The sequence below is a fragment of the Electrophorus electricus genome, chromosome 20 (assembly GCF_041902795.1).
Source record: "Electrophorus electricus isolate QZ-2024a chromosome 20, ASM4190279v1, whole genome shotgun sequence".
Lineage (NCBI taxonomy): Eukaryota > Metazoa > Chordata > Actinopteri > Gymnotiformes > Gymnotidae > Electrophorus > Electrophorus electricus.
In genome coordinates this window covers 5,377,608-5,401,696 of record NC_137516.1, presented here as the reverse complement: position 1 = coordinate 5,401,696, position 24,089 = coordinate 5,377,608, and the positions used below count along the sequence as shown (strand labels likewise).

General features: G+C 42.0%; 1 protein-coding gene across 4 annotated transcripts; it reads right to left on the bottom strand.

Annotated features, from left to right (window-relative positions):
- Nucleotides 1–1,476: 1,476 nt before the first annotated feature.
- LOC113586697 (glycerol-3-phosphate acyltransferase 4) lies at nt 1,477–22,903 on the bottom strand. 4 transcript variants are annotated; one of them, XM_027025025.3, is made up of 13 exons: nt 22,771–22,903; nt 20,536–21,181; nt 14,307–14,376; nt 13,612–13,945; nt 12,080–12,154; nt 11,799–11,888; nt 10,142–10,235; nt 8,299–8,414; nt 8,113–8,168; nt 7,836–7,921; nt 7,244–7,372; nt 3,871–3,950; nt 1,477–3,623 (listed from the first exon to the last, which is right to left on the bottom strand). In XM_027025025.3, the coding sequence occupies exons 2-13, from the start codon at nt 20,701–20,703 to the stop codon at nt 3,515–3,517; spliced, it is 1,407 nt and encodes a 468-aa protein (XP_026880826.1). In that variant the 5' UTR covers nt 20,704–21,181; nt 22,771–22,903; the 3' UTR covers nt 1,477–3,514. The 4 variants fall into 4 exon arrangements, with proteins under 4 accessions (XP_026880826.1, XP_026880829.1, XP_026880828.1 ...); XM_027025028.3 differs by lacking the exon at nt 20,536–21,181 and adding an exon at nt 14,981–15,119 and having other exon boundaries at nt 22,771–22,868; XM_027025027.3 differs by lacking the exon at nt 22,771–22,903 and adding an exon at nt 14,981–15,119 and having other exon boundaries at nt 20,536–20,673.
- Between the last annotated feature and the right edge of the window lie 1,186 nt (nt 22,904–24,089).

Sequence of the window (24,089 nt, the reverse complement as noted above, 5' to 3'; positions counted from 1 at the left end):
AGTAAAATAGTAATGTAATCAAAAATATTAAATGCAATAGGTATTACAGTGTTATTGGCTCAGTATAACAGAAGTTAGTGTAATTGCAACAATAGGTTTATCAGAGTTCTGGACAACACTTGTTTTGTTTGCATTATTTCTGATGCTTTGACCAACAGTTATGTTCTTGTTTCAAGAATTCTTGTCCTGTAGGTCATAAAATCACATTTTATATTTAATATTGTTGATGTGTGAGTCATTGAATAAAAAGGTTAAATGGAATCTACACTTACACTTAATAATGCATTCATACAATGTATAATTATACAGTGTATATGCTGGTATTTACTGTCAGACTTTCCTCTGTGCTGCTAACATGCCTCAAATGAGATAAACACAATAACTTACAAGATAATATTTTTAGAGGTCATTCATTTTAGTTTGTCAGCATCTGCTTGGCAGAAAAGAAGTCAAAGAGGTGGATCATGGAAAGAAACTGAGCCAATTTAATACATTGGTTTCAAAAACCCTCTTAGCCTTTAAGTTTCAAACTTAGCTCTGTGGGTTGATTCCGATTAAAAATATGAAAGTTTCTAAATGTATGGAGGACACCGATCTCCAGTGTTGTGCTGTGCAGGGTGAGAATACTTAGCAGACAATTTAAGCATCTACATTTATCAGGTTGTTCTCTATTAGTATTGTGCTTCATTTATATTAACAAAACTGAGCAAGAAAGATAGATGAAAACATGAAAAGGCCTGCCCCTTAAGAAGGTTTAGTCATAGACATAATCAAATAAGTTTGGTAGTTAATGTGTCTGCCCAAAACACCCTCTTGAGTCATAAATCAATCTACATAAGGAAAACTGCCCATTTTGGGGAGACTCCCTCCTGCCTCTGCAAAATGTGTTTTTTATGTAGAACAAAGTATTACCATCAGCAAGAGTAGTGTTTCAAGGGCGCACACACGCGCGCACACACACACACACACACACACACACACACACACACACACACACACACACACACACACTTATTGATAAACATGGAATTGTGCCAAATAATGAAATAATGCCTAACAAAAATGTACAGCTTTTAAAATGACAAACTCCATCACTCTGACATCTGTGTACCGAACACATCTCTAATGAAATCTGGAATGCTGCTGTTTTAATGACATGGATTCAATCCCCACATGAAAGGCATGAAACCTGTTTCTCATGAAGTCTTAGATTTTTCTTTTTCAATTAGCAGGTGAGACTAGGAATTGTTGTAGAGTGACATTTCAGATGCCATGTACAAGATGAACTTTATGCATCTGTATAATGTTCATGAACATTTACTAAAAATTACATTAATACAGTACATAATGTGTATATGATTTTTGCATTAGTAATTGACAAATTTACTAAATGTGCATATTAAACAAATTATAATGTCTTTACAAGAGACCTACAAATGAAGCTTTACTAGTTTGACATAAACGACAGACTCTAAATATTTTGTAGCATTTTTACTGGTTACTTTGACACATTCATCCATATGTGGATATCACACAAGGACAAGTGTTTTTCTGGGAGAGTACAGATCAGTGTCAGCTTTACAAACACTTAATGTATCATGAGCCAAAGAAAAAGATTCTTTTGAGAGCTTGGCAGTGGTCAAGTCATTGGCAATATTGAAACCCAATGAAAGTGTTCAAACTTGGTTTGAAGTGGATGTAACCTTATCAGCAGACTGCCTCAGATGTTCACTAGATCCCTCCACATGGAGCTTCACTGAGATCTTCATGCTACCCTGTCAAATGGCAGAGCTCAGCAGCAGGGCCGCTGGCGAAGTCATTCAGAGTGCGTGCTGGAGGACAATGCATCGAATCGTGCGCTTTTCATACTGTTTCCACAGCATTTAACCCCTCCCACTAAAGCCAGATTGGACCATATTTAAAGTTCTGCACAAACTGAAGGACTAGCAGTTGGAGTGATGCAGAGAGAACGACATCTTCAAACCAAGCTGGTATGGTGCGATTTCGTGCCAGGGTATTTATCTGGACATCTGTATGTTAGCATGTTGCTTACAAAACTAGTTCGACATATATGTGACTGTGCTACCACTCATTCATAAATGCTGTTATGTGGCGCTACAATTAGTGTTAACTTTCTTGAAAGGATACCAAAATGTACTGCTCTGCAATATACTGCATGCTTGAACAGTCTCCACCCTTTTACAGCCACAAGCAAACAGTGCATCCTAACTACAAAGCACAGACGAGGCCAGCCATTCTCTGGATGGTGCCAGTTAGGTCACAGTAAACATGAACCTTTAATGCTCCTGCAGTAAATCCTAAGTGGACAATTGTGGTGCATTTGGCCATTTCCTCAATTACACTGCGGGTACGTGCCTCCTTGAATTCGCCACCAAGCTCTATGAGAAAGAACAGCAGCAAAAAAAGCAGGAATACTGGGCACATACTGTTTGAATGATGGGGGATATTTCTGCTATGTCAAATAATGCCTTTTGGATTGTGACTGAATAGGCTTCGAGATGTTTTAGGGTAACAGTAATGTTAGCAAGCTTTTAGGATTATGCTCAAATACAGTACGTTACAGTGTGTGTGGACCATATTCTTGAAGGAAGGATAAAAAATAATCACATTCTTTAGCATTAAGAATTACACTTAAACACAAATTCATCAGATATGACAAATACATGTAAAAATATTGCTTGAATCCCATCACTCCCTGTAACCTGGAGAGAAGTCCCTTTGCATGTCCAAAGTGAAGAGAAAGTTTTCAACTGGCTATTTTGTGTAGCCAGCATCATGAAGTCTTTCCAATGTGGTAAATAGCGAGGTAAACAATGACGCAAGAATGACGGGGTTCTCAGCCTACAGCAGCAAAAGCAAATTCATAGTCATCTGGTGCAGTAAAAAAAAGGAGAGGGGTTCAACACCTGCGAACCATTTTCGTGGCTACATGATTATAAAGAGATAACAAATGTTCAATGAAGGTCAAATAATGAAGACAGATATGGCCAGTCATAAGCTGGCATTAAGAAACCTTGTCTTAAACTGTGAGTAAAGGTTGCATTACATCACTGTTTGAGCGTACTTTCGTATAAATATCAATGACAAGAGATGTCCAGCATGACATCCGTAAGGCCGATTAAATAAATAAAAAGAAAATGTTAAATGTTAATTCACTGAGCAGAAGGAAACAACATAGTACATTACTGTTGCCAGGCAACGGTTTTTGTCACAGTAACCAACTCTTCTTGTCGACACTAATAACAACCAGTTTGTCTCAGAGGAAGTGGTCGGGAAGACCTTGGGACATGGTGCTGTCATCAGATTATTCAGAGCTGCCTCTTGTGTGGCAAAAATAACAACTGAGGTGCAGTGACATAAGCAGGACACAAGTGAAATTCGAACTCTTGTACGGTCACGGCAGTGGAAGGGAGACCTTTTATTTAAGGAGAGCTATTGTGGTCCCACTGAGGTGGTTTGTCCGGCGTTTCCCACGGAGCCTGCGACGGTGTCCTCAGGAGCGACCACGGTCCTCGTGTGTTCCCACCAGGATCTTGCTGTACAGCTTCTGCTGTTCCTCCTTGAAGGTGTCCTTCACTTTACTCCTCTTCAAGCCTCCGTCCCTACAGACGGCCGAGGGCAACAACAACAAACGTGTGGCTATCATTGTTAAAAAGTAAAAACGCACAAAAGCTCCAAGGTGTCCCTGCCTGCCAATTAAGAGACTGCTGCTCCCAAAAAAAAAAAAAAAAAAAAGTTTAAACGATACTTTGAGACTCCACTGCAGGCTTGTTTTTCACACCTTGGAAACGTTTTTGCTTAGGGTGTTAAAAACTGACAAACCCCAGGACTGGTTAAGAACTCACTCACCACAGCAGGTCAACCAGCCCGCCCTGCCTAGCGATGGCTGCCTTCACCCTATTGGCAAACTGGACGGCGTCTTCCCCTTCCTGTTAGGGCACAACCAGAAGAAGAGCTTCAATCTTTAAAGACATTTACGGCGGCAGGTTCTGGGTGTTTAGGCTTCGCCAGAGCTATTGTTTGACCGTTAGAGAAGAGAGAGACATCTTCCAGCTGCTTTTGTACTGCAAACTGTACTTGATGAACTCTGGGTTGGATGGAGAGTGTCTGTCATGATTTTCCTGTTGTTTCCAGTTTAATCGGGGTAAAGGGAGTTCAACCTCACACACAGACACACACACACACACGCACGCACAAAGGAACACTCATATACATACACACACACACACAGGGTTGGAATGTGGACTAGCAGTAGTTGCAGCACAGGTCTACAATTCCACACTATGCAGAAGCCTAACCTCTGATTTAGTTTCTACCAAAGTGAAAGCCCACTTGTACATAACGAGACAACTCATAATTTATTTCACAGAATCTTTTACATCTAAAGTCCTGGGAAAGCTCACTTTTATCAAAAGCATAATTACGTATTTGTCAGCATGGGTATGGATGCTCCCTAGGAATCAACCCCATGACCTTGGTGTTACCAGGTTCTTACTGTACCTGCTCTGCCAATTGAGCTGTATTCACTGCTAACCATTTGTAACGTTGAGCGGTAAGGAGGCAGACGCATGTGCGGAGAAGAGGGAGATTTAATGGGGGCAAATCCAGAATCAGAGTTGTTGTCGTAGTCCATGGTCAAAGAGCTACCACAGAGAGCATGGGGATACATGAGTAAACAAAATAAACACATGAAGGCAAACGGGGAAGCAGGCTTAACTAAGGCTAGGGACAACTCAGGGTTAGGAAATACGGAGTACAAACCAACACAACCAAAACAAAGAACCATTCAATTAACACATTCAAATGAACAGTCAAAATACTGGGATCCAGACAGGGTTTAAATACATGAACTTAATATTAGAAATGAGGGACAGGTGTGGAAAATCAAACGAGGGGTGGAGAAAACGAAACCTTGGAATGGAACTAAAAAACACAAGACAGGGAAAACACGGAAGCTGGGAGGGACTGATCGTGACACCATTGTAGTTAGTCTACCACTAACTCAGGTAGGTATCTAGCTGTCTAACTGGCTACTGAAGATCCCCCGCACATGTGCCTCTCAACAAAAGGATCAAGTCAGTGAATGAAAACGGAGAGTTTTGCGAACAAACACAGCAGATGCACAACTTATCACTATATCTTTACAATATAATTACAAGTTTCAAGTTCGCCAGCTAATGTTAGTTAAATTGAAATGTAGCTAGCTAGAGTCCTAATGCAGCTATGTTTCAACAATAGGATTCAGTCAGTGACCTAAAATGGCTGTTCTCAGCTGCTGGTAGTCCAGCAAAACAAAACATTTACATTTTACATATGCAAAAGCAAAGAGTCTTCAGGCAGCATCAGAACAGGTCATTTCCATTTATATTTTAGGCATTTAACAGATGCTCTTATCCAGAGCAACTTACAAAGGTGCTGTCATCTACTCATAGAATGCATCCTAGCCAGTACAGTAGGTTAGAGTTCAAGATACCTTTGAACTAGAATACTGCTAGTCATGGTTGCCAGTCTGCTAGTCACTGCTGAGTCATGGTTTTCTATCTTTTTGAGGAAATGCAGCGTGAGGGTCGGTTTCCACACTTGGCCCATCGCAGAGCTCTAATGGGAAAGCAAACTACAGAAGAGGCTTCTATGCTGGCTTCTGCCCCGCATTAGCCATTCTTTCAGATTTTGTGGTCTGGGACTGTCTGAACTCCATTTTGGTCTCAGTGGGGGGGGCGCTCAAATGTGTCCGCCCGTTTGGCTGCCATTGTTTTACGTTTTCTTTGAGCGGCGGAGCACTGATTTGACGACGCGATAGAAATGGGAGGGGCACTTGCATCCAGCCATGCAAAGTGTCCCCTCCGCTCCCATCTGTGGTGGGGGAGGACGTGCTCCTGGTCGAGTCCAAGACCCTCTCAGGCTAGCGGCTCAGATGCTGTCACGTATGAAACCTTGAAAGACTAAAGGCAATATTCTACTCAAGCCTTGGCATGTATATTTGCTCAATGGTAAAGTGCCCTCCTCATGGATGGGTGCAGTTAATCATAGAACACCAAATCATAGAAGATAAAAAACCAGAGGCTCCAACTACATGGAGAGGCAAATCTCCCCTTCCATCTTTATGAAGTGTTTGATTTCTAGGATATCACCATGGCTTGTAGAGTCTGGTGAATATTCAGCATAAATGTATGACTGACCAAGTCTTCTGTCCAAACACTGACACTGATGATTTCAAACATGAATCTTTTTTACTGCTTTTTGGATTTTAGAGGTGCCTGTGGAACATTGTTATCCAACACATTGTTACCTAAGATCTATGTGGACATAGGATGAGGATCAAGGTTCCTTTATGCAAGTTATTTACAGGAAAGATCTCACTAAACCTGAACCTTTGGAAGTGGGAATCAAAACTGGATGCTATGGAGTGTTATTAACTTCATCCTTTCTATCAATCATTCTCTTAAGTGTCTATGTTTGTATGCCAAATTGCCAATGGATTGATACTGCTACATAACAATCCCACCTGGTCAACATGTTGAAGAGTGATTTATTATTTTTGGATTTAAAGTAACACAAGATCGCACTTGCATGCATTTTAAAATAAAACCCAGTGGGAAGTTGGTTGGCCAGGCTCAGGGGTTTGGGGTATCATCTGACTGGCCATACCTGAGTGATGTGTACCAAAGAACAGACACAATATGTAAATGGTCTTCAACCAGTCAGGAGTCAGGGAGGTCTCTGTTGCCATGGTCAATTACTCATCAGTATTTGTGGAGGCCACACTGATCCTCAATGCAAAACATCTCACAAGCTTCAATCTGGAACTTTCAGACATAATTTACTGAAGATCCAAAGAGTGCTGAAGCAGTCTGGCCTGAAACCTCAGAGAAAGCTGGACAAGCTGTCAGTTGCTGATCATATTGTATCACACACAATCTATACCAATGACTCTCTTAGTGAGGAAGTTCTTATTTTTTGTGTGACTTCGTACTAGAGGATTGGATATGGCCAAGGCCAATCAGCTGGTAAAGTACTGTTCCATCTCAGCAATCACAGGAAGCAGGCGTATTCGGATAAGATGCTGTTTCCTCTGTCCTTGAAAATGAACTAAGAAGCTGCACATCATGTTGGACTTATTCAGAGACCTTGGCTCCTACTGTTTTTTTTTAATATGTGAAATCAAATAAAGTAATAGAAAATATGGGTGTGCGCGCATGTGTGTGTCTGTGTGTGTGTTCACCTGGCGGCTCATAGGGGGCAGGTACCACACGCTGCAGACGATGGCCCAACTGCTCATCATGCGTAGGAGATAGCTCACCATGCCAAACTTACTGCTGTTCCAGAAGGCTTCCCCAAAGCGAGGGTCATACTACACATGCACACGCGCACACGCACACACACACACACAGTAGAAATAGACAATGAAATCATCTAAAATACTTGTAATTCTTCATAGGCAACCTCTTTGAAGCTGCACTAAATGACAGTGAAATATAATCCTAAAGAATAGAGAATTCTTTCAAATGTATCTGTGAATGTTTTAGTCAGTCAGTCATATACATCTCTCTCTGAAATATCTATATTTCAAATACATCTCTTTTCAATGACTTTTCCCTATCCAGAGCCCTTATCGCAACTTATTTCCGGTCCTATAGGAAGGTCACGCCAGGGGAATTTTACATTCAACAGCGATGAACTCCATGACACACCTGGTACTAACGAGCAAACTTGGACCACAATGCTTTTATCGCTACACATTTGGGCTTGCTCATATTGAAAGAAGTTGGATGTTTTGAGGCAGACAGGCTCTTATATTCTGGCACTGCACCAACCTTGATGGCCACGGGGTAGATGGTGGAGGCAATTTCAAAGCTTCCCTTTTTAAACATCATCACAGATGTGTTGTTGATGCAGGTACCTAGAAAGAAGTCCATCAAACAAGCACATAGTAACTAAAATAACTCTGAGAAAAGCAAAATCTCACATACAGCTTTCAAAAACTCATCACAGGACCTCACAGTAGTCCAAACTCAACATAAGACTAATGTAAGGTAGTACAAACTCAGGAACAGTCATGTCATAATGGTATTGCAAAGGGATCAGTCTTACCTTCTGGAAAGATGAGAATTGGCAGTTTGTTTTTGTCTTCTACATGATCACTCAACCTGAATGGAAATTGTTATCATTCACCTAAAATATTTGCAAGGTACGGTTTGAAGTAAACTAGAATGTATAAATGTTACAGTCATTTGAGCAACATTTGGGCATGCGGTGGAAGCACTGCTGCGCCGTTACCTTTTGGCCACCAGATGGCGATCTTTGATTTCCGAGCGTTCGAACCATATGTGTGGGCATGCCTTTACCATGGATCTCTGAATGATCCCCATGAGACCTCCATGGGTCTGCCCAACCTAACACATACAAACGTACGCACTTTCGTATTACTGCATTACCACTGACCTGTACTATACTGCAGCTACATAATTCTATGCATAATTAACCTCAACAAGCAAAAGTAAATATCTTTGTTGTTTCATCTTTTTAAGTAAAAGCTGCAGTTTTGTTAAAAACAAACAAACAAACAATAAATAAAATAATTCCTGTGGGACTAATCAAATGTTCCCACCAAATTATTTCAGTGTGTGTGTATACACATGTGCAGTTGCATGCAAAAGCTTGGGTACCCTTGGCCAAATTACATAGATTTTAGATGCAAAGCATGTTATGGAACTGGATTCTTACTTTTACTTTCTAGCTAGCTAGCTAGCCCACTCGATCACTCACTGTTAACAAGCAGGAAATTGTCCACAAGCTGGCAGTGTAACAGTGGTGTTTCTTATCAATGTACTGTACAAACAACACTGGATGTGCTTGTTTTTCCATTGAGTAGTAGATACAGCCTCTATAGTTAATGAAACAAACTCAGCATTTTTGGAAAATTCTAATGCACATTTACAGTCTTTCATAACATAACATTAAAAATCAATGTATAAAATCCTGTATAAAAGTTTGAACCCCTTACAGAGTTAGTCATTAGCAACACCCCCATTGGCCATAATCACAGCTTGCAGATGCTTTTTATAGACAGCCAAAACTCTTTCAATTCTTATATACGGAATTCTTCCCACTCTTCTTTGCAGATATGCTTGTATCATCTTGAATGCACAACTTGTTTAAGATCTGTCGACAAGTCTTCTATAAAGTTTTGGTCATGGGACTCTGAAGGCCAGTTTGGGTCTCTTCAGGTGGATTCTGAAGTATCTTCTATTCAGCTTCAGCCTTTTAACAGATTATTTGACATTTGCTTCCAGGTATTGCTGGCATATCGTCAAATCCTTTCTTTCCCGCACCCATGCGATACTGCCACTGCAACGGTCAAAACACCACCCCGCCTCCAAAGTGTGACAGATCCACCCACGTGTTTCACAATTGACAAGTTGCTTTTCTCATGACGGTTTTGATTTGCCTTTTCTTACCAGCATATGAGCAGTTCTCTCTGAGTGTTCTTCCAGATCTCACCTTGACCTCCACAGGTCCCCTCACTGCACACTGTAGAAAGCACTACCTAAAAAAGCTTGGCTGTCCTCTGATGGCCGTCTCAGGGACACTGATTACTTTTTTGTTCAAATCTTTAGACGGTTGCTTCAAGGGACCTGTGGTTGCTTGACAGTGTTATACATGTGTGTTATACATGCATGTTATACAACTGTATGTCTATCCATCTCTGTCTCTGGGATAGAGGTCCTTCATCAGCTGTGCAAGCAAAGTGCTAAAGGACCTCTACAATTTTGAGTATCTCCACACACACATTTGAGAGAGATTTGAGAGATTTTGTTTCCTACAGGAAGATGCCAACACACACCTACACACAAAGTGGTACATTAAAATATCAATATACTTTGTTATTAAAAACCACTATCTGCTATGATTAAGCACTTATGTGAGAAAAAGGTTCTGACTGGGGGAAACAAAAAACCAACAACCCCAGACTAGTTATTTAAAATACACGCATGCAAAAGAGTGAATACTGGTAAAAATGTGCTTGCTAGGACACTTGTTCATCATTCTGCTAAGCACTAGACACACACACACACACAATCATCATCCTGCCACAATCAGGCACACACATAATTCTTACCATCGCATAGCAGCCATCACTGGCTAGAATGATGACATCAATGGGCGAGGTGTGGTTGGCAACACAGATGCCTCCATTCTTAGGCTTGTTCTCACTGAGTGATAACAGCGCACGCACACACACACACACACACACACACACACACACACACACACACACACACACACACACACACACACACACACACACAGAGTGATGTTTGTCACAGCCACCGTTAATGAGCCTTCCTAAACGATGTTTTACAAACAAGTAGCAGTCAGATAAAGGTTAGTTATCAGACACAGGAACTTGTGAGCAGAGGGACAGCGCAGAGGTGTGCACAGAAAGAGCAGGCAAGATCAAACACACTGTTGCTGGGAAGTTGACAACAGTGATGTCAGAAGGGCAGGGGTTGGTGGCACCAGGACGTGCATCACTGCTTACTGACAACAGCAACAGCACACATATGCTAGTCCACTGTGTGTGTGTGTGTGTGTGTGTGTGTGTGCGTGCGTATAAACCTGGTATCATTCTGTGGTGTAAAGATGTTTGCAATTTCAGTGCTGCTGCACAGACGAGACCAGATCAGTGCCTAAGGCACCGTCTGACGAGGTCAATGTCTAAGATCAATGATTAAGGGAGCATCTGACGGGGTCAAATACTAAGGGAGCTTCTGACAGTTGTTTACATGCAAGGTGATGAAAAAAAATAAAATGAGAAGATGCAAAGCCTGGCATTCGATTCAAGCTAATAAGAGAAGCCATTTCAAAAGAGAGACGTCCAAAATCAGTTCAATGTCTAAGGCACCGTCTGACAAGGTTAATGACTAAGGCACCGTCTCACGAGGTCAGTGACTAAGAGAAGGCACTGAAAAAACAAAATCAGAAGATGCAAAGCCTAGCATTCAATTCAAGTTAATAAGAGCAGCCAATTCAAAAGAGAGACGTCCAAAACTCTTGACTAGTTTAGGAAAAAGCTGCTTGCACAAGAGCCTCTTTGCACTGAAGTGAGGACATTGCCCATTGCATCAGTTGCCAGATATTTTCCAGTCTGTGTTGTTATTGTGGCTATCCACGCCATGTCTTGTCCTTCTGTCGCTGTCATTAATTTCGAGTTTGCCTTATTAGCTCTGTGTTTCTCTTCATGTTCTTTTACTTTTGTTTTCTGGTTTTGTCTCACGGACTCCAGACAGTACGACCGTGGGCTGCTCTAAGGCTACTGTTATTGGATACAGTAAACATCGCTCGTCTACACGCATGCGCCCTGCTTCGCCTCACATCCACGGGGGGCGTCCAAAAGAGTGATGCTGCACATCACGGTTACTGTATGTAGTGTCACGGTCCACTGACCTTCCAGAGCGACAATTTAACTTTAAAATAGTGGGACAATTTAGTCACCGAGAAATTTGCGATATCGATAGTCCCTCTCCAAAGGAATTTCGTCTCCTGCAACGCCTGGAGCTTTCCCATCAAGCCCTGCAAGCTTCAGCGAGGACTCGGACTGCATTTTCCGACAATAACTAAAACAAACTATTCTTTATTTTACTGTAGAGTGAGGAGCCCAAAGAACCTCCTTTTCTACTACTGGCATGTTAAAAATTTATGTTTTTTTTTACTCATCTCTGAAAGCAGAGCTTTTATCGCTAAACTCATAAAGATGTTGTTTTTACCATCCTTACCTGTGATGATAAGTGATGATAGCAGTAAGTGCTCTCACACAAATGCGGTAACACATCAAATGCACTTTCTCACTGAGAAAATTCTTCATCCTACACACGGACACACAAAACTGTTAGAAATATTGTCACCTAAAGACATTATGATCTGTGATTGAGGTAATCGGGAAGCAACAAAAACAACCTTTCAAATTAAAGTACGGTCCCATTGCTCCAAATAGGGTTATATGTACTAAGCCAAATTAGGAACATGAGAACATTCTGTTAACAACCATTATTCTTACCTGCCATTGGGCAGAAATCCAATTATGGTGGTGAAGACAACCAATAGTGTGACACCTGTTATAGCTAGGGTCAACCTGAGAACCACAGAACCAGACACAGTCCTTTCAGTAAGCAGTTATAACAAATAAAACAGTCAGTGAGCAGTTCAAAGACAGGGAGCTTCTCTTTTTATTCAGAGACAAAACAAATTTCCTTCATTTAACAGATGTCAACGAAGTGTCTATTTTTACCAACTTTGAACTCAAGCAGGCTGCTTTAATCAACTCTAGTCAGTTCTAAAAATGACTGAACACTGCACGGGAAGGATGGGAGACTCAAGACGTCAGTGAACTCTTTCCAGCCTTAACATTCAATTAAGCACACAATACCCATGTGAAGTACACCTCATTAAAAAGAGCTTATAAAGCTTTCCCTAGTGCATCAGATATGCACGTACCCCACCCACCATAAATTAGGCAATTTGAGATGTGGGATAAGACCACCATCACCCCGAGGAGAGGCAGAATTAGCCTGGAGTTAAACTCGTCCGTCACCGCAGGGTTACTGCAGGTCCAACTCCTGCTATCATTTACCAACTTATACTGATCCTGTTTCCTAGTAGTCTCAGGTCAGTTAAAGGGTGTCAGAGCGAAGCAGCTGTTAACCTCGTTCCAGGCACAAAGTTAGTGTTTGAAGTATAACTATGTATTCACGCAGCCAACTAGAAACGAGAGACGGAGCGGCATTTTGGCTTCTGTGGTCGTTTGCCTCTGAGCCAAAGAGGGGAAAGAACTGGGACATCTGTGAGATGAACTGAGACTCACTGAGTCTCACTGAGTTATTGGGATGTAAATGTGAGCACACAGGATTATCTGCTCCAACATTTTAGACTCTCACACCGCATCAGTTCTTGTATCAAATCTCTCTCTACCACCGCGTGATGAAACTTATGCACCCAAACGACATTAAAATGACTACAGGATGAGCTGGTTTATAGTGTGTTGTGCTTTATATGATCCCGGATGTTTACCACACTCGCGGTGATACAACTAGTAAATATAATGACTTCTATGCATAGCTGCGATTATAATCCGCACCTTTAATAAGTCTGTTCTGCCAGGTAACATATGGAATGGAAGATATGTGGTACCATCTATTAAGTGGTTGAGTGACACTTGAAAGGAATCCATTTTGTTCCACTTCGTGATTTGGGAGGGGGGTCAGCTGGATCTGTGTGCTAGTAGCAACTTCAGAAAATGAACCGTGGAATCAGGTACCCGATCCCCCAATTTCTTTCTCCCTCTCTCCCCCTCCCTCCCTCCACCCCCCCCCCCCGCCCGCTCTCTCCCTCAACTCCCCTCCCCCTCGCTCTCTCCCTCAACTCCCCTCCCCCTCCCTCCCTCCCCCCCTCAACTCCCTTCCCCCCTCTCTCTCCCTCCCTCCCTCCCTCAACCCCCCCTCCCTCAACACCTCCTCCTCTCTGTCGCTCCCTCCCTCCCTCAAGCCCTCCTCCCCTCTCTGTCCCTTCTCTGCCCCCAATCCCCGGACTGACCTGAGGGGCAGCAGGCAGCAGTAGCGGATCAGCAGCCCCAGCCCCCACAGCGCCGTCAAACGCGCGCTGATGTGCTGGAAGTTGTAGTTGCTGCGCGTAAGCAGGTTCCAGGACTCCAGCTCCTCGGCCGTGAAGCGCTTGGTCACCTCATCGTCCACGATGCTCTCCACACCGCGCCGGCAGAAGTAGAAAATGTCCGACACGGCAAACTCTGAGGAGGAAGGGGATGGGCCCTGGACCGTGGGGGAGGACCCATCCAGGTCCCGGCCGCTGCCATTTCGCCGGATCTCTTTAAGCTCCTCCTCCAGGGAGGTTGGCTTTTTGGCTATGATGCCTGAAAGGAAACAGATAATGTGTCAAAGCAAAAACTTCCATTTAGTAGTACGTCTCTCCACCACAAACAAGATCTACATAACAGCTGAACAGATTTGCAGATTAAAACAACTCCAACAAAGTTGTTGCGATATCATTATAAACATGGTTTTAAGTGCTGATATAACCGTGCAGGTTCACATTAGGTGAGCATATACCCTATGACACATAGATGGACACACAGAAAGCAGAGGTGAAGAGGCACACATTCACATTTCGTCTGCATTTCACAAGGATCAGAAGGATCTAAAATGATCTCACAGACAACTGGCAAGCAGGTGAACACGTGCCTGCTTGTGAACAGACATATCCAGGTACCTCACCATTAGTGTTGGGTTTATACAGGAGGTGCTTCTTCTCCTTGGCGCCTCTTTCAATGCGAAGGGTTGCCCACTGCAAAACAAAGCAGGCACAACTTTAAACCAATACTGATTTCAAAAGTGGCAAAGTATCAGTCGTGTTGCTTTATTCTGCATCTTTCTAAAATTCAAATGTTAACCTTACACTCCAAGCCTGCTAGAGAGCCCAGACTCTCATTCTTCACTATTGTGAAGTGAGACTGAAAATTTTGACCAAAAAGGAACCAAAGTAACTACACTGAAGCTACATACCCTTCGTATTAGTTTCAGCGTAGTTCATGAATAATATGTCTTAATATTAATCACTAAATAATAATCTTGGCATTTAAGAGCTTAAATGTTGGAAATGCTGATGGAACATTTGCCACATTAAAAGTGTTTCAATGTCTCCCTTAACACGGTAACAACCTCAAGGTCATGAGCATGCATGGCTGGAGCACACCAATTAGTTACAGTATGGCTGAACCAGTGATTATAATGCTACACAAGCCTGCACAGTTGTTCTACATTTGTTCCATGGTTGTTCAATCATGTTTAATGAGTTTTTAGTCTTGGCTCATACAAATAGTGATGTGAACTGTAAACAACCAATAGGTGAGCTTTCTCCAGCACCAAACAGGAAGCAGCAAAACACGTACAGGAACATCTTTGGTGGGGAGATGTGACGAGACATGGAGGAGACGCCGGGGAGGGTAGATGAGACGAGACATGGAGGAGACGCCAGGGAGGCCTTGGAAGCCACAGTTCTTTTTCTTTTAGGCTGTATTTTCAGAGTCACTGCACACAGAAGGACAGCTGTGTCCAAAAGCTGCTTCTGCTCCATTGCTCGGCAGTTTCTTTTGTAAATTTCCAGCAGGACTATGATGGGAAATAATCTAAAAAGGAATCTAGCTGCAGAAAATAGTGACCCTGCAAGATCCACAGTCTTTGCAAAATCAGTCTGTCACTGCATTGTCTTAAGATGTGAGAGGTTCTCGGACTTTAGTCTTTTCAGAGTCTTCTAGAGTATGACCAGCATAAGAAAGACACACTGACTTTCCTGGCTTTAAATCTGTGAATGAATACAAGAAACAGATCTCCCTTAACAAAATATAATGAATAGAAGAGGAAGAATTTTAGAACTATGGAAACATTTTAACATTTGAGATAGGAAGGAGTGCATACAGAGTGCATGCACACACACCCTAAAACTGGAAAAGCTTTCCAGTGACTAAAGTGGCCTCCAGGGTGCTCAAGGTATGTGGGAGGAAGGCTGTGTATGTGAATGCACATGCGCCTGTCTGTACGCATGCCTTCATATCTCACATACTAAGTTTTACATAACATGAATATAGCACCTGTACCTTGGCAAAGTGCTGATTGCTCTTAATGCCTTCAGCTTTAAATTAACCCATCCAACAAAATTATTATTGGCTTCTGCTTTCTTCCTTCCTGCGCCCGAAGGCATCGCTACACGTCACCCGTCACCCAATACCCCGGAGAGCTGTATGGATTCTTGTTGTTTTTGTCCGAGTGTTACAGCACTGGACGGAGGCTTGTGTAACCGACTCCTGGGACAGGGCAGGGTCGTGAACATTCCTTCATAAAATATCATCACCCATCATTTTTACTTTCGTGTTTTACTGACAAGGTATATTTAAGAGCATTTAATTTTGATTTTATAATAATGAATATACAGAACAAGCTTATAGACTTTGCATTTATATGGTGAAAGATGAACAGGGACTCGGACCATTCGGTCACCTTTCATGTCTTCACCTCATGAAGTGGGCAAATGACTTTTCCCCTGCAGTGACAGTAGAGGCCTCGTACGCCGCGGCCACCGTGTCTGCGCAGGCGGAAACAGCGCGGTTTATCAGGCTCACACTGACGACCACTGGTGCTTCCAGGTGGCTATGGCCACTTTTCCTGCCACCTGACCTCCTCGCTGCCGCTCGCTTGCCCTGCTGCCTAATGAATGTCATCAGTATTACTTATTTGTCCTTCATCCTCCACTGTATCGCTCCCTTTTCCTGCCTCGCTTATCACTGCCATAAATTACTGGGCTTTTTAAAGAGACTTCGGACACCCAGCTGCCGTGACCTTTTGCCATGGTATGAATATAGCCTAATGATGCGATGGCTAAAACCATAGACACAACAAGGTCACGCACATGAGAACAAAGGCATAACTAGACAATAGCTAATTAATATGCACACTCGCCACCAACTGGACAGGAGCGTGAATTACTTAAAGATAAGACCGCATTTGTCAAAATGACAGACGCCCTTCAGATTTTTCCGTCGTTGTTAAAAATAATCATTCGATGATGGAAAAAGGCCGCAGGGCATAACAGAACAGCAGAGCAGTGGAGTCTGGCATGGTTTTCCTCCCTTCCTTCTCCCTAAACTATGGCTCCCTCGGTTTGTCTTCATGTTCGTCAGCTGTCTGTCCCTGATATTACTCTCCTAAGGCAGTTCACAAATGCCTCCCTGTCCTTCTGGAGATCAGGAGCCGATGGAGCAGGGCAGAAGCAGCGCATAAGCATTGGCATAGCATTCTGGAAGAAGGGGCTCTCTCTCTCTCTCTCTCTGTGTGTGTGTGTGTGTGTGTGTGTGTGTGTGAGAGAGAGAGTGAGTGACATTATCTTTTAAAATGATGAACAGCTGCAGGGGAGAAATACCCATCTTCTCTATTCCTACTCTACTTTAGTAACATCTCATTCCTTGTTTTGCTCTGCCTCTCACACACTCTAGGACATTGGCATCAGTAGGTACCGAGGAGGTAGCTCAACAACAACAATAATATTTAAGTAACCCCTTTCACAAAAAAACAAGGTTGCATTTAAAGTCTCAAAATTTGTTCAAAGGGGAAGGTCTTCAGAAGAGACTTAAATGAGGAAAGACATGTACAGTTATGCAGAGAGAGGGGTAAAGAATTCCAAAGTTTGGGTGTTACAGTGCTGAAAGATCCACCACCCACAGAAGAGTTTAGTGAAGTAGAAAGTTGGAGGATCTAAGCGAACAAGGGGGGTTGTAGGGAGATAAGCTGCAGCCAGCCCAAAGGGCTTTGAAGGTATAGAGAAGTATTTTACACCAGATACATAAAGCAACCAGTCACCAGTGCAACTCACTAAGAATAGGGGTGATGTGAGCAGATGTTTTGTCGTAGGTAAATCACTATAGCTGCTGAGGTTCGAATAAACTGAAATTTGTTAATAGTCAGCTAGAAGACCAGTAAAAAGGGAGTTACAATAATCAGTGCAAGAAAATATGAAGGCATGATCCAGAGTTTTGGCCTTACTAAGTGTGAGTAATGGCCGGAGGTGTGCTGTGTTATGAAGATGGATTAGCTGAGTGAGTTAGTCATGCGTGTCTCTAAAGTGGGTGAGGAATCGGAACAATACGCTAAGATTTCCTCACTGATAAGTTGTTTATATCAATAGTGTTATTAGACATTTCAAGTTCAACAGGTTTTAAATTACAACACCTCCTTTTTCTGTATTAAATTATTTGAAGTCTTTCATTCATCCAGGGTTTTAGTTTACAGATGCATGCCATTAGGGGCTGGGTGGAAAGTGAGACATTGTGATAACAGAGTTGATGCTAACATGTATCTGGATGTCATCAGCATAGCAGTGAAAATTTAGATTCTGACTATGAAATAATCTGACCATACACATAATGAAAAGGAGTGGTACAAGAACAGACCCTTGAGGAACCCCTTGAGCAACAGGTGCAAGGGGGTGATCTTTGTTTACCAATAGTAACATTGTTGTCGCTCTGCGAGTTAGGAGTTAGGATTTAAACTAATTGCTGTTCCTGATATGCCAATGGAGGAAAAATGAAAGAGAAGTTCACCATAATTTATTGTGCTAAATGCAGCACTTAGATTTATTTATTTATAGATCAAGAAGTATTAATTAGAGGTGTACAATATCCCATTGGGCAATACATTATTTGCCAATAAGGACAATTTATAAAAAACATTTATTGTTATTGGTTCCATATTGTAATTTTGGCCGAGAATTACAAGCGATAATTGTCACCTGTTCAACAGATTAAGCCTTCTATTTAATCTAGGCCTTGTTCATAGATTAAAATATAAGGGAAAATGCAAAAAATATGAGATGGAGTTTGGTAAAGTCCAACGTGATTGCAATAATTTTCACATCGGACGTTTATTATTGTTATTATTATTATTATTTTGTTGTTTACTCACTAAGCAATTAAGCAATGTTGGTCACGATGTGCAGTTTTCCATTATTTGCTGTCTTTCCAGACATGAGCTCTTAAACTTCCACCAGTTCAAGGCATAAAGTAGCACTTAACATTTAAGAAAGGTTAGAAAATAGAATGTAATAAAACCATTTTTGTTCCCCTTTGTGTTGAGAGCAACATATATTTACAATAATTGTGATGTCTGATTTAGCTATGACAAATTAATGATCCAGTTATAATGTATAGCATGTCTCACATTCACTACACTTCATATAGATTATAGTTTGAACTTGCTTTAAAATGTTATAATGTTAAAATGATTGGTTATTAATAACAGCATCAGCCATAACAATGTGCTAATTATCAGTTATTGTATCAGCCCAAGACGTTCAGTATTGGTGCATCCCTAATATTAATGCATCCAGTATCAGCAGTGAGCAGGTGGTCATTTACATCTCCTAAAAAGTGCAAATTCAGTGCTAATGTCAGTATGGAAACCTGACAGAAAAGGCTCATAAAGACTCATAAAAGGCTCATAAAGAAGTGGGCACCTTTTCCATCAGTGACTAAAAAAGGACGCTTGGAAATGGGTCTATAATTTGCAAGGCAGGGTGAGTCAAGGTCAGGTTTCTTGAGAATGGGAGTAACTGCAGCTATTTTAAGGGCCTTGGGGACAGGGCTGGATGACAGACAGGTATGTATTAAGTGGGATATTTGGCAAGAGATAACAGATGGCAAAATCCTTAAAAAGGGAGGTCGGGGCAGGGTCAAGCTGACAAGAGGAAGAGGTGGGCTTAGTAATTATTTCTGAGACATAAAGGGGATTGGCCATGGTAAAGCTAGGGTACAACTCATGAGGAGCTAGGGTGGGCACCTAATGGGAAACAAAGCAAGACTTGGGGACTGTAAATATGTAAATTTGTAAACTGGAACTGTACATTGTGTACATACATATATCCACATATCCATATATACATTGTACATTGTGTATATAAACATATTATACATATATTGTACATACATTGTTATATATATATTTTTGTGTTTATGTATGTATATATATATATATATATATATATATATATATATATATATATATATATATATATATATATTTTTTTTTTTTTTTTTTTTTTTTTTTTCCTTATGCACCTGTTTTTTCCCCTCAGTTTGGACAGAGCACTCTCAAACCATTTCACTACGAGTTATACTGTGTATGACTATGTATGTGACAAATGTAGATATATTTTACCAACTTTGTCCTGAGAGCAGCGCGACACGTCAGAAAAATAGAGGTTGTCTTCACCAATCAAATGGTGAGATATGTTCATGGAAAAGAGGGACAGCTGTAACTGTGGCATTCTCCCCTTATGGCCATCCCTCTCTTCCATCTAGGACTCACTGCTTGGGTCTTGACCTCTAATTCCAAGTTGCTACATGGAAACTAATGAGCTGCTACATGATACCAACGGATGTGAAAGGATCATGTATGGTTTAGGTTGGACTAAAAAGTCACACTACTCCAAACCTAAAGTGCTGGAGACATGCTACACCTGCTATAAGCATTAACCCCTGCTAGTTTTGGATAGTGATTAAATCAAACCAACTGTTGGGGCTGGGCAAGATTGATTGGACTGTGTGTTTACAGCATTTGGGAGGCACTATGACAGGATATGTGCTTCCTAGGAATCAAACCCATGATCTTGGCTCTGCTAGCACAATTACTCTACTTGTCTTACCAGGTGAGCCACAACTATACTTCAATGCAATATTTTAACTGTCAAGAGCTGGGTCTGTGAGTCACCGAAAATCATCCAAAATGGGCAAAGTTTCCTGCGTACTGCAAAAAATACACCCGGGCCCAAACCCAAAGATTTGCCACTCAAGTAGAACCATGTAGCACCAAGAACTCTGAAAGCAGACAAGGAACAGTTGAGGGAACACCCCTAACAACCCCACCCCCCACCCCACCCAGCCCGGAACTCGGCGCTCACCTCGAACACCTTGAGCAGGACCTTCATATAGAGGGTGCGGATGCCAAAGGAGAGGCCGAAAATGGCCGGCACGACGATGAAGACGAGCAGCAGCGTGAACCACACAGTGAAGGAAATGCCCAGCAGCATGCACAGCAGGCTGTTGAAAGGGGACTCAAGCAGGCCCATCCCCACACACCGAGGCTGAGGACCACAGGGCTTTTTCTTGGGGGGGGAGGGGGGGGCAATAGGGAGGAGGTGCAGCGTGGAGACAGTTTAGGGCCCTAGTCTCTGGACCATGATTCAGGACGAGTCCAAAATGAGGCACTTCATATCTGGAAATTGTAGTCCAGAGCTCTGGTAAGCGAGGGAACCCTCCTTCTGCCAAAGCCCTCTTAGCTTCCTGTGTCACTGGAAATGTCCTCCAATGCTCACAGGGGCTTTTTTTCCTTTAAGTATTCAGAGATTCAGTAGATGTTTTGCACTGACTCCATCAAACACAACTCTTACCGCTATGTGTTAGATGTTAAGGCAATGTACAGCACTCCACTTGCCGTAGAGCAGTAGGATAAGCTTAATGAAATTTGTCAGATGGCTACTGTAAAGAGGCCAAGTACAATTTTTCACCCAGTCCTTTAATCCAGTAAAATGTATGAATTGTTGAGACCTAGAAATGAAACAAATTTGTTATTTTCACAACTCATAAGTAAACAAAAATGCAAAATGTGTAATTTGAGTACATTTACTGAACCTTAGTCAAATAAATGTAAAATATGTACGCATTAATACTATATCCCCGGGTGAGAACACATAACGGGTATTGAAGGGGTGGAGTCCGGCAAAACTGGGTAATTTCTTTGGAAGTAAATCTGTCTCACTACATTTTTTTCAAATTTCACTGAATTTTTTGCATCGACATTATGTATCTGAATTGTGAGAATTAAACTCAAATTTTTCAATAACTCATTTTCACTTCTATTTTTCAAATGTTTAAAAAATCAGACTGAAAATTTTTAATTTTCAAAATTTTAGTAATATATATTCAATTTCCCGAAATTCGATAGGCTGAATTTTAACACTGAAAATACAGTGAAAACGAGCTATTGAAAAAAAATCAAGAGTTGAATTCACAGGCAAGTAAATTCAGATACATAATTACAATGCAAAAAAATTAAATAAAATAAAATCAGTGCGAGAATTTCAAAGGCCTTTAAATGACCAAATCTGGTGAGAGATTTGTTTCCATAGATTTCTCCATTCTTACTCAACTACTAAACATGGTGTTTAACTGACGAGTTTGACCCGGGAAATCACTGATCTGTGCTGGGTTTTTGCTCCCCAGTCCAGTGGTTAGCTGGGCACCTCTGATCTAGAGCTCCCAAGCATTCGGGCGTTTGCTGAATTTTCTCAAATGCTCGGCGAAGGGGAAACAAGGGAATATTTGAGGGCCTGCCATGGGGACGGTGGTGGGAGATTACCGCCGCGCTTACATGACTACGGCATTGATAAGACGGGAACCGCTCATGCAAAACAGCTGCATGATCTGCACAGCGCCACAGAGCGCGCATTGTTGATGAGGGAAAATGGACAAGAATGTGTTGTATAACATTGGCGACTGTCGCTTTCTAATCGTTTAGACAATATTCTGTTAATAATAAAATGTGTGCATCTTCATTCAATTAATGTTACTGTTGTATAGTTTGTACATACACAGACTGTGGCTCCTAACTACTGTTTTTTTGGGGGGGGGTTCTTTTTTGTTTTTTTGTCGCATTAAGGAATGGTTTCAGGTTTTTAGCCGTCTTGTGACCTGGCCCAAGTTACGACACCAGTTTTTTTTTTTTTTTTCCAGGGATTTACTTTAAAAGGAACTGGAGTAGATTGCGGACTAACCTAATCGCAAAGTGTTTTTCAGTCTACTCTTGCTCAGTGGGGGCGACAGCGAGTAACTGTCATGGACATTCGCACCGCTAGATTCAGCTAGCTAGCGTTAGCTACATTCAGACTTATTTAAACAACGGCAGCTATCAAGCTGTACCATTCTAGCTATATTAAAAAAAAACGTTTGTAAGCGATCCTAATTAAAGTCAGAACACCGTGAGGCCTGTAAGAATGCCACGTTGAGGACAGTAAAGACTGCCAACTAGTTCACCGCTATCAAACCTAGACACGGATCTAATTAGACGCTACGTGAACGCTACACTGCGTGAGCTCGCCTGTCGCTGGGTTGGTTTAGTGGCGCAACTGTGTACTTACCCAGCGGTTTGAAACATAGACGACCACCACATCAAACGGCCGTGGCCATCTATGGCCCCCGTCGCTCCAGCTCTTCCCAACCGGCACCGCGACCAAACAGCCAAAGCGCCGCTCCGCGGACGTCCTTTCGTCGCGGGCGGGGCTGCGCGTGCCTCTGACGTCACGCGCGAGTTAGCCGGAGAACCGGTAAGCCGCGGCCATCTAGTGGCCGAGTACTCTCCGGACACGGGGCGAGACCCCGGGCGCTGCATTTCCATACTGTGCAATTATACTGCAAATATACTGGGGGGGAAAACAACAACAACAAAAACAAAACAAGGGGTGACTGATAAATTAGAAACATTTCTTCTGCACTGTGAGCAAAAATATGTAGACTGCTGAACAAAACATAGAACTGGTTACAACTCAAATGAACACCCCCGCTGTTCTGGTCTAGTGGTATTACACATTGCCTATTATAGCATACTCTGTGGCAGTATCTGTTGTTATACAGTAATATAACGCCGCATTTTGCTGAATAACCCGAAGAGTGTAGATAAAAAATCTGTCCAGAAGATGGCGCGCTTGTTTTATTATATGCTTTGAGATCATGAGGGATTCTACTGAGTAGTAACTACATACGTGTTTTTGGGAGATTATCTACATTAAGGTGCTCAGTCAGTTCGTTCATTGAAGTAAATGTGTACACCCGCAACAATGACGCTCCCAGGCATCCACATTGACACCCAGCTGTCTAATTACTAGTTTTTGTGTGACAGAATGATTAATAGTTGAATTCTTCCAAACAAAAGAGACAAATACTTTAGGTCTAGACTTGATTTATTTACCAGAAGCATCCATTTATTAAGCATAAGGTCATGTTAACTGATATGTAATTCATGATGGCCTTTAAGTAAATATTTAGATCATGCAATGTTAATAGTACCATCAAAATCCATGTCAGCCTTACACCACAATACAGCCACTTTTCCTCTGCCAACTGTTCGCTTCTTGATACACTGTTTTGCCTCTACTTAATGGATAATGAACTGAGAGATTTCTTTGTAGATGTTTTGTTGACGACGCAGCAAAGGGTGCTTAAGGCCTTCTGTGGGTGTCCTTCAAATCTCCCACTTCTCATCTAACATTTTACATAGCAAACTAAGGGCTTGAAACTGCAACTCTGTGGTTATGGGGGCGGACCCAACCAAAACCAAGTTCACTCAGCATTGATCTAAAGAATGAAGTCATTGCTATATGTTTACCTTTTGATGTGACCTGAAACAAGTCTGCTACCAAATTACCAAGTATTGTTACAAGCAAAAACTGAAAAACTTAGC